The sequence below is a fragment of the Capsicum annuum genome, chromosome 7 (genome assembly GCF_002878395.1).
Source record: "Capsicum annuum cultivar UCD-10X-F1 chromosome 7, UCD10Xv1.1, whole genome shotgun sequence".
NCBI lineage: Eukaryota > Viridiplantae > Streptophyta > Magnoliopsida > Solanales > Solanaceae > Capsicum > Capsicum annuum.
Genome location: NC_061117.1, coordinates 100,937,795 through 100,949,043, shown reverse-complemented (window position 1 = coordinate 100,949,043; position 11,249 = coordinate 100,937,795). Strand labels below are relative to the sequence as shown.

The window sequence follows — 11,249 nt, the reverse complement described above, 5'->3', positions numbered from 1 at the left end:
TTTTCATGACCTAATTTCTCGAGTCATGATGGAGCATACTTTAACCCAACAATATGTAAGTAATCGTAGCCTAGAATACTAGTAATACGATGATGGTGGAAGACATAAATAACAAAAACAACAACAACCTACCCATTATATTCCCACCAAGTGGGGTAGGGAGGGTAAATATATGCAATCCATATCACTGCCTCAGAGGTGAGATAGAGAGGTTATTTTCGATAGACCCTTGGCTCAAAATAAAACAGTCTAGACAAGGAATAGTAAAAGGACAAGATACAATAGAAAGCAACACATCCAGTAATACCATATACAACATACACCAAGTACAACAACAAATGATACAACATCCTAAATTAATACTAAACTTCTACCCTAATCCACCTCCTCTACAACTTCCTATCTAAGGTCATGTCCTCTGTAAGTTAGAGTCGCTCCATGTCTATCTAATCACTTGCCTCCAATATTTCTTTGGCCTACCTCTACCTTTCTTGAAACCATCCCTAGCCAACCTCTCACACCTCTATACTGGGACATCCGTGACCCTCCTCATCACATGACTAAACTATCTCAACCTCGTTTCCCTTATCTTAGATTTCACAGAAGCCACTCCCACCTTATCTTGAATAACCTCATTTCTAATCCTATCTTTCCTAGTATACCCACACATCCACTTAAGCATTCTCATCTTTGCCACCTTCATCTTATGGATATGGGCTTTCTTGACATGCCAACACTCTACCTTATTCATCAAAGCCAGTCTAAACACCACTCTATAGAACTTGCCTTTAAGTTGGAGGTACCTTATTATTACACAAGAATCTTGAGGTGAGCCTCCATTTTATCCACCCTACCCTAATTTGATGAGTGATATCTTCATCAATATCTCTATTCCCCTAAATCATAGACCTCAGATACTTAAAACTATCTCTCTTATGGATGGAATTATTAACAAGCTTAACAACCATATCGGACTCATGAGACACCTTACTGAACATACACTCTAAATATTCTATCTTAGACCTACTCAAACTAAGCCCTTTAGACTCAAGGGTTTGCCTTCAAACCTCTAATTTAGCATTAACCCCACTATGTGTCTCATTAATCGAGAATACATCATCCATAAAAAGCAAATAGTAAGGCACTTCTCCTTGAATTTTCCGCGTCAAAACATTCATCACCAAGGTAAAAAGAAATAGAGTAAGCATCAATCCTTGGTGTAACCCCATCAAGACAAGAAAGTGCTCCGAGTCCCATCCCCCAATCCTAACCTGAGTCATGGATCCATCATACATATCCTTAATCTCCCTATCATACACCATACGTACACCTATAGCCTCCAAACACCTCTAAAGAACTTACCTGGGAACTCTATCATAGGCCTTCTCTAAGTTGATAAACACAATATGTAAATCATTCTTCCTTTCCCAATACTGCTTCACCATTCTCCTAATGAGATAGATGGCTTTAGTAGTCAAGCGTCCTAGCATAAATCCAAACTGATTTTTAGAGATAGTAACAATCCTCCATAACCTCAACTCTACCACCCTCTCCCAAACCTTTATAGTGTAACTCAATAATTTTATACCCCTATAATTGTTGCAATCCTAATTGTCACCCTTATTCTTATACAATGGAATCATCGTACTCTACCTCTAAGTTTCAGGAATCACCACTACCTTAAATATTATGTTAAACAACTGAATCAACTACTCCATACCTTTCCCTGTTGTGCATTTCTTAAAATCTACCACAATATCATCTAGCCTTATCGCTCTACCTCTTGCATCCTATGAATATCCCCATTAACCTCCTTAACCTTAATGTGCCTACAATAACCATTGTCGCGAAACTTCTCAGAATGTGCCAAATTCCTCAACACAGTGCTAGAATACTTTCCTTCATTTAGGAGCTTATGGAAGTAAGACTACCATCTCTTTCTAATACAACCCTATTCCATCAAAACTTTGTCGTCCACATCCTTAATACACTTCACTTGGTCAAGGTCTCGATCCTTCATCTCCTTAACCATGGCTATCCTGTATAACTTTTTATCCCCATATTTACTCTCTAATATTATGTATAAACTCTCGAAAGAATCATGCTTAGCCATCATGACCACTAACTTCGCATCTCACCTAGCAATTTTATATTCCGCCCTATTATTCCAATTATCCTCTTCATCCTTACTCTCATCCAACTTCGTGTACGCTCTCTTCTTAGCCTCCACCTTCCCTTTCACCTCTTTATTTCACCACCAGACCATTTGGTGCTTGCATAAGAGGCCTCTCAAGACGCCCAACACCTCTATAGTTATATCTCTAATGCAACTAGTAGTCTTATCCCACATACTATTAGCATCTTCTCCACTCTCCCAAGCCTTCCTCGCCAATAACTTATCCCCCATATCCAGTGCACTAGCCAAAGAAAACTACCCCATCTAATCCTTGGTTGGTCCTCCATAGTTTTCTTCCTCTTCTCCTTCATGATCTCCAAGTCCATCTCCAAAAGCCTATGCTAAATCAAAAAATTCTCACTCAATAAGACCTATTATCCTTACAAGCACCCCTATCTCCTTTTCGAAGGAGCAAAAATTTAATTTGAGTCTTGTCCCCCAAACTATGAAAGGTAACCAAGTGAACCTCCTTCTTGGGAACGTTCAAATTAACTACCACCGATCAAAATGCCTGAGCAAAATCCAAAAGTTCCACTCCATCATCATTTCTTCTACCGGACCCATAGCCACCATGCACATTATTATAACCCCTCAAAAAAGACCCTATGTGCCCATTGAAATCCCCTCTAATGAAAATATTCTCATTGTTGGAGATGACCCTCACCATCTCATCCAAACACTCCCAAAGCCTCATTTTCTCTTCCTCATCCAAGCCTACATGCGGGGCATACTCACTAATAATATTCCAAGAAAACACTCCAAATAACTAGCTTAATCAATATCATCCTATCGTTGACCCGTTTAACCTCTACCACTTGTTTTCTAATCTCATTATCTACTAGGATACCTACACCATTCATATTCCTCACACTTCCTAAGTACCAAAACTTATAACCATCAAATACCCTCGCCATAGTACCTATACATTTGGTTTCTTGGAGACAAGGCAAAATAATTTGCCATTTTGTAAGAATTTTAACTAGCTTTATTAACTTCTCTGGTCAAGAAACTATGTTCCATGACCCTACTCTTAACCTAAATTCTCTCTTATCCCCTTTACCCTTCCTTCCCCTACCCTAGCCCCCGACCCTAACCCTGATGATAACACTCAAACTACTTCTCTCTAATGAGAATGTAAGCGATCATTCTGAATCCCATAAGGAATATGGTATGAACTTAAGTAATTTACAATTTAATCAACTGATAGCAGGATGTTTCCTGAAATGGGGTTTTTTAGTTGAACAAGTAATTGTTAATCACTTTAATTAGTTTATAATCAACAATTAATGGAAAAAATAGAAATATGTTCACTAGGGATTTTGGTACTTGACAAATGCTACTAGTGGTTCAAGATTCTCACGGTAGGTAGGAAAACAAGTTATCTTTATTGAAGTTATGATTAAATGTATCTCGACCTACTTAAGAATTTAATTACATAGTTTTCTCGGACTCAAGGAATTTATATTCACTGCCCAGATTTTACCTCAGGTTAACCAACCTTGTTACAGCGCTAATTATTAAATGGAAGTTTAGTGTTTCCAAGTCCCTGTTGATAATTCACTTCCCACTATATTTGATTTCTTTCTCAAGAAAATCAAAGCAGGTGTTATCTATCATTTGCAACCAAGAGACAATAATTAAAATATCAGAATTATCAAGAAATCCTACCACCTTTCGAATCCTGAACACTCAGCACCTTATCAAGACCTAACCCTAGATCCCATAATTCAGGTTAAAGAAATTTAGCCACGCATGATGTAATAATCAAAGAAACTAGATGAATTCATAATTTGCAAGATAAACTTAGCACAAGATGAATAATAACTAGTGAATCTCAGATGAAATCACAACAGAAATCCCAAAATAATGATTAAATTCTCTTCAAAGTAATTGTTTTTTCAAGACAAGAAGTTAGAGAGAGAAAATATCAAAGTATCGTGTATCAAAACTCAAGGTTTGGAACTCTTAAGAAAACCCTAAACAAGGCTTTAAATAGTCTACCCTAATTATGGAAACCAAATAATAAATTCAGAAATTATTCGGATTAGGTGATTCCATTTGTGATAGCCTATCAGGAGGCTGACGACTTATCACAAATGTCGTTAGCTTCCTTTTTGCTTAGGACACTTGAATCCTAATGCTGATGATAAATGGTGATGCCTTATCAGCTCCTTGATGACTTATCATAAATATCGCCAAGTCTCTGCTTCAGTTCTCATGTGTTTCCTTAGGCTAATGGCATTCTTAACAACTTATCTGCTCCTTGACGACCTATCACAAAATGTAATCAGAGCTTTCAACTTAGGCCAATTCTCTGTCTATGTCTGACGATGAAGCTGATAGCTTATCATAGGGCTGATGACTTATCACAAATGTCGTCATCCATACTTTGCCTCTATTTACTTTAGATTTTACCTCATTTTCTTCTATTCTTGTTGGATCTATAACATATTAGCTTCTTCTGCAAAATCAAACATAAAACAATCAAAAACGACAGAAGTTGCTTAAGACTTTGCAATTATTCTTAGTTAAAAGCCTCAAATGTGTTAGCACTAGCTCACACATCAACACCCTCAACTTAAAATAATTGTTTGTCCTCAAGAAACTCAGCATAACTAAGAGACTACAAAGCACATTTGGCAGTCAATTAACCATATCATCTTAAATCACTTTCACCATCTCTAAGGTCAGTCAATTCAAGAACAACTGTGTATATTGTTGAAGAACACCAATGCAACACACAGGAATCAAGATACGGCATTAATTCAGCTATTACAACCATGCATAGACTAGTATTACACTCTCCAAACAAGTTAGCAACTACCAATATATCTAGTGTGCTCTCATAGCAAAGAAATCCCCCTCATCTCATATCAGTAATTCTATATGTAACCATGGGTACAATCAATACACTCACTCTCAAAACAAAGTTCCAACCAATGTATGCCAAGTACCATACGCTTGCCCTTATTTTCATTACCCAGATCTTCAAATAGGTCAGCTAGGATCACTATAGGTCTTTTCTTAGGCTTGTAATATAGGTTAGGGGCTGGTATGATACTCGATGGTATTTAAAGTGACAAAGCCTCCTTGACACTACACTAGTTTTTTGGGGTTTCACTCCTTAGCCTTTCCTACTTTTCTATTTTCTTAATCACACTTATTATGATGGGTGCGGTCTTTTCCACAATCATTTATTCTTTTTCACAATTTTTCTTTTTCTTGCTCTCTTCCTTCGCACCTAGATTTTTATTCTTTTCTTTTATTCTACCTTTCTTCATACTTATTCTGTATCATACACCCCTATAATAGCAACCCTCAACTTAGGCCATTTGCCTAAGTCAACATGCACAGTGTCCAAGGAGAACTAGGGCCAAAATAGGTGTATTGTGATTCAAATTGGAAAGTGACAGGTGTTATAAAAAGAAATAGGCTAATCAGGCTCAAAATAGGGATCAAAGGATATTATACACATAGGGAAGGTCATTTAGGCTAAAGTGAGCTAATATCAAAACGGCCTATGATCCTTTCCTAACTCCTATTATTCAACCTAGGTTAGACTAACCGGGCAAGTTCTGGCTTCAGCATATAGAGAGAACTAAGTAACATCTCACACACACTTGGCACACAGGTATATCGCAATCTACTACTCATTCAGTTCATACAGCTATTTAGCAATGATCATTGTGTTACTATAACTAATGACATACAAAGATATATAGTGGTCAGACTTAAATGGAAATCACATAGTTAGAGAAGTAAACCACTTAAAAAGATGTACAAAAATCACAAAAACAATTCAACTGCCTCAAGTACTAGTACTTCTCCCTGTTGACTACAAAATTTTACAACAACAATTTACCCTACACTCTCAACTCAAAATCAAAGAAAATCTACACTTAGGGTTAGATTATACCTGGAATAGATCAATCCTGGGAGGCATGGGTTGCCTCTCATGTAGCATCTAATTTAATATCGTGGCACAACTCAGGTATCTCGATTACTTTAGACTTCATCGAGATAGATTTCAGTGATATTTTTCATTGATTCTTTTGGACCAATATAAAGTTTGACTCGTTGCCCATTTACCTTGAAGGAACTGCCGTCTTCATTTTCAAGTTCCACCACTCAAGGTGAGTAAACTTGACTAACTCTAAAAGGGCCTGACCACTTAGATTTAAGCTTACCTGGAAACAGTTTGAGTATGGAATTGAACAGGAGCACCAAGTCACCCTTTTGGAAGTATCGTTTCGCTATCCTCTAATCATGGTATTTTTTTCATCTTTTCTGATATAGATCTGCTTGTTCATATGCGCAGAGATGGAATTCATCCATCTCATTCAGCTGTCCCAGTCCCAGCTCTGTTGCCTCCTTCTAACTCAAATTTAGCCTTTTGAGTGCCCATAAGGCTTTGTGATCCATCTCTATTGGTAAGTGGCAAGCTTTTCCATGCACTAGCTGAAATGGTTACATGCCAATGGGTGACTTAAAAGTAGTCCGATATGCCCATAAGGCATAATCAAGCTTTCGAGACCAGTCTTTTCGACTAGCATTCACTGTTTTGGCTAAGATGGCTTTAATCTCTCGATTTGACGCCTCCACTTGCCCACTAGTTTATGGGTGATACGGAGTGGCTACTCTATACTGTTTCACCCTATATTTTACTAATGCAACTCGAAACACTTTGTTGCAAAAATGAGATCCTCCATCGCTTATAATACTACGTGGTATTCCAAACCGAGAGAAATATTCTTCTTGATAAAAGCAACAACCCTCTTTCCTTCATTATTATACAAGGCAATAGCTTTAACCCATTTTGAGACATAGTCAACAGCAACTAAAATATACTTCATCCCATATGAGCTTACAAAAGGTCCCATGAAATTGATGCCCCTGACATCAATCAATTCCACTTCAAGCATCTTAGTCAAAGGAATCTCATGTGTTTTAGAGATTGACCCCTGTCTCTGACAATGGTCGTATTTCAGCACAAACTCATGGGCATTCTTGAATAATGTTGGCAAATACTAGCCACTTTGTAACACCTTCCTAGTCGTTCAGTCACCTGCATAGTGGCCTCCAAATGGGAATGCATGACATATCTCTAATATGCACAATACATCCACCTGTAGTAGACATCTCTTTAAAATATTGTCAGCACAACGCTGAAAAAGATACGGCTCATCCCAGAAATAATGTGTCACATCATGTAGGAATTTTTTATTTTGATGGAAAGAGAGATTTTCTGGAATGACTTCACTCAAAACATAATTTGCAAATTCATCGTACCAAGGAAATTTCTCCAACGCAGTAGCTAATATCTCTTCATCAAGAAATGCATCATCTATCTTCATTTCATCACTACTTGCTTGCTCACCTTCCATTTTAGACAGATGATCTACAACTAGCTTTTCACAACCTTTCCTATCCTTGACTTCAAAGTCAATTTCTTGTAGTAGCAACACCCATTTAATCAGCTTTGGTTTGTATCCTTCTTAGCCATCAAATACCTCAAGACTGCATGGTCAATTTGGACCACCAGTTTGGTCCCAAGCAGATAAGCCCTGAATTTCTGAAAAGCATACACTACAACCAAAAGCTCCTACTCAGTGATGGTGTAGTTATTTTGCGCTCCATTCAGTGCTTTGCTGGCATAATATATTGGATAAAATAGTTTATCCTTCTTTTATCCCAATACAGCTCCAAGGGCAACACCGCTTACATCACACATGATCTCAAATAGTTTTGACCAGTTTGGTACAACAATAATAGGGGCCTCAACCAGCATCTTTTTAAGGCATTCAAATGCCTTCAAGCAATCATCATCGAAGGAAAACTTCACATCTTTCTCCAAAAGTTTGCAAAGTGGATTTGCAACCTTTGAGAAGTCTTTTATAAACCTCCGATAGAAGCCATTAGGTCTAAGAAAACTACGCAATCCCTTCACTGAAATGGGAGGTGGTAGCTTCTCAATAACTTCTACTTTGGCTCGATCAACTTCTATCCCTTTTGCTAAAATTTCGTGACCGAGAACTATGCCCTCCTTTACCATAAAATGGCATTTTTCCCAATTAAGCACCAAATTAAATTCAACACATCATTGCAAGGATATGATCAGTTTTTCCAAGCACACCTCAAATGAATATCCCACCACAAAGAAATCATCCATGAATACCTCTATGGTGTACTCGACCATAGCTGAGAAGATAGACATCATGCACCATTGAAAAGTGGTGGGTGCATTTCATAGTCCAAACGGCATCCTTTTAAATGTAAAGGTGCCATATGGACATGTGAATGTCATCTTCTCCTGATCTTTAAGAGCAATACAGATTTGGTTGTATCCGGAATATCCATCCAAGAAGCAATACCATCCCTTTCCAGCCGATCGATCAAGTATTTGGTCCATAAAAGGCATCGGGAAGTGGTCTTTCAGAGACCATGAATTTAGCTTGCGGTAGTCCATGCAAACTCTCCACCCAGTCATAGGCCTGAGTGGAATCAACTCATTTCTTTCATTTGCAACCATAGTCATGCCCCCCTTTTGGGGCACGTATTGAACTGGGCTCACCCATTTGCTATCAATAATCGGGTAAACCACTCATGCATCTAACCAATTAATAATCTCCTTCTTAACCACCTCTTTCATGGTGGTTTAAGACGGCGTTGATGCTTTATGGTTGGAATACAATCATCTTCAAGTTGTATTTTATACATGCAGATGCCAGGAGGAATGCCAATAATATCTGTGATGGTCCATCATATAGCTCTCTTGTGCCTCTGAAGTACTGAAATAAGTGTGTTTACCTGTTGCTCACCCAGATCAACCACAATAATAATAGGTAGCGTGTTTCTGTTGCCCAAAAATAAGTACCATAAGTGCCCAGGCAGTTCTTTCAATTCCAACACTGGTGGCTCCTCAATGGATGGCTTGGCTGGTGGTGTTGGTCGATTAGCAAGGTCAAGGTCTAGCTTTTTAGAAGCATAAGGATATGAACCCATGCCTGACAGGGCACAAACAGTTTCTTCATACTCTTTAATGCCTTCACGATCGAAGTTCATCAGAACTGCGGCTAAAGACTTGGCAACAAGTTGCTCTTCTCTTGACACCTCCGGTTCATCCTCATAATACCCATCAACTACTGAGAACACACTTATTTCTTCCTACTGCTTTATTGATTTACATACATCAAATTTTATCACTTTATCATTCATCCTGAATAAGAGCTCATTCGCTCTCAAATCAATCAATACACTTCCAGTTGCAAAGAAAGGTCGACCCAAGATTATGGGCACTTCGAATTCCACCTCGTAATCCAAAATGATAAAATCTGTAAGGAATATGAAGCTAGATACCTTCACCAACACATTATATAAAATGCCAACAGGTTATTTTACTGACCTATCCACCATCACGAGTCGCATGTTGGTGGGTATGGGATTTCCCAGACCCAACTTTCTATATATATCCAGCGGCATCAAATTAATGCTTGCTCCCAGATCACATAATTCCTTGGCGAATTTCATAGTCCCAATTGTACAGGGAATAGTGAATGTGCCTAGGTCTGGCTTCTTCTGGACCAAGGTCCTTGTATAAATAGCACTACAATGATGGAGATTATCCTCCAATTCGTAGCTCACCGCTCTTTTCTTAGTCACAAGGTCCTTCATAAATTTAGCATATCCTGGTATTTGCTCAAGTGCCTCAACTAAAGGCATATTTATTGTCAATTGCTTGAGCATTGCCATGAATTTACTGAATTTTGCATCATTAGTTTTTTTCTTCAATCATTAAGGAAAGGGAGGTGGTGGTCTTGGGATAGTTTTCAACACTACCTCCTTCTCCTTCTCTTTTCCTTTTTCCAGAACATCATCAAAACTATGCAACTTCTCAGACTCCACTGAACTACTTTCCTCTAGTTCATCATCAACTATAGGTTTAACTACAGAAAGGCCAGGTAATATCTTACCACTTCTAGTGGTAATAGCCATGAATCAGCCATCATTTCTTAGATTCTGGACCATATCACTTGGTAACATTCCACTCTTTCTTTGGTTAAATGTTGCGAAGAGTTGGCTCATCTGCTGCTCCAACTATTTGATTGTTGTGGAGTGTCAGTGCACCAACTGACTGATAAATGTCAAATCGGTCTTCATGGTGGTCACACCATAGTTGATAACCTCCACTCCCTTTAACAACTTAACCATCATGTCCTCCATGGATATCTTTTCAAAACTTGTTGAAGCAGCCTCACGATTTCCAGGAGGAACATATAACCCCTCTATCATTATTATTCCTCCAATTTCCTTGCTTCCTATCTTTATAACCAGGCTTATCATAAAAGTTCCGACCTTCATTTCCTTGGCTATTGCCTCAGAAACCACCTGATTATTAACATAGTTCGCCTCTTCTTCTGCATCAGCATAAACTCTTTCCCGAGATCCCACAGCTTTCACCTTTTTAACCTTGCCAGATAGCAAGATCTTGGTTAGCAAGTCCATCTGCATTTTAAGGTGAGCCATGTCTTGGTCACGCTCCTCTTCTCTTCTGCGCTGTTTTACAGTAATATCCACAGAAGCAGTGGGGCTGGCCACCACAGAGTCTCAGGTATGCTATGCCCAACTTTGTTTTATCATTCTATCCAGCATCTCTGAAGCCTCTGGGAATGTAAGATTAACAAACGAACCACCAACAACATTGTCTACAATTGACTTTGTAAAAGGGTTAAGAGCCATGTACAAAGTCTCCATCAAATGTATGTCTGTCATGTTGTGGTTTGGACACTGTGTCAGTTTCTTCTTGAATCTTTCCCAGGTGTCATGCAAGGATTCAGTCGGGAGCTGCCTAAAGTTGTTGATCTCATCCCTCAGCTGTACACTCCTGGAAGAGGAAAATAACTTTTTTAGAAAAGATCCTTTTAACTGCCTTCAGTTGGTTATAGAATCGGGTGTCAGCTCATTTAGCCACAATGTTGCCTCCCCATACAGAGACAATAGAAACAATCTCAGACGCATAGCATTTTGACCTACTCCTGGGTTGTCAAAATATTTACAAATAGTGACAATATTTACC

At 38.5% G+C, this 11,249-nt stretch overlaps 1 protein-coding gene across 1 annotated transcript; it reads right to left on the bottom strand.

Annotated features, from left to right (window-relative positions):
• Positions 1-2,678: 2,678 nt before the first annotated feature.
• On the bottom strand, positions 2,679-10,684 carry LOC124885752. Its single transcript, XM_047394002.1, has 3 exons — positions 10,562-10,684; positions 9,181-9,340; positions 2,679-2,890 (listed from the first exon to the last, which is right to left on the bottom strand). Exons 1-3 carry the CDS (start codon positions 10,682-10,684, stop codon positions 2,679-2,681), a joined length of 495 nt encoding a protein of 164 aa, XP_047249958.1.
• Positions 10,685-11,249: the final 565 nt, after the last annotated feature.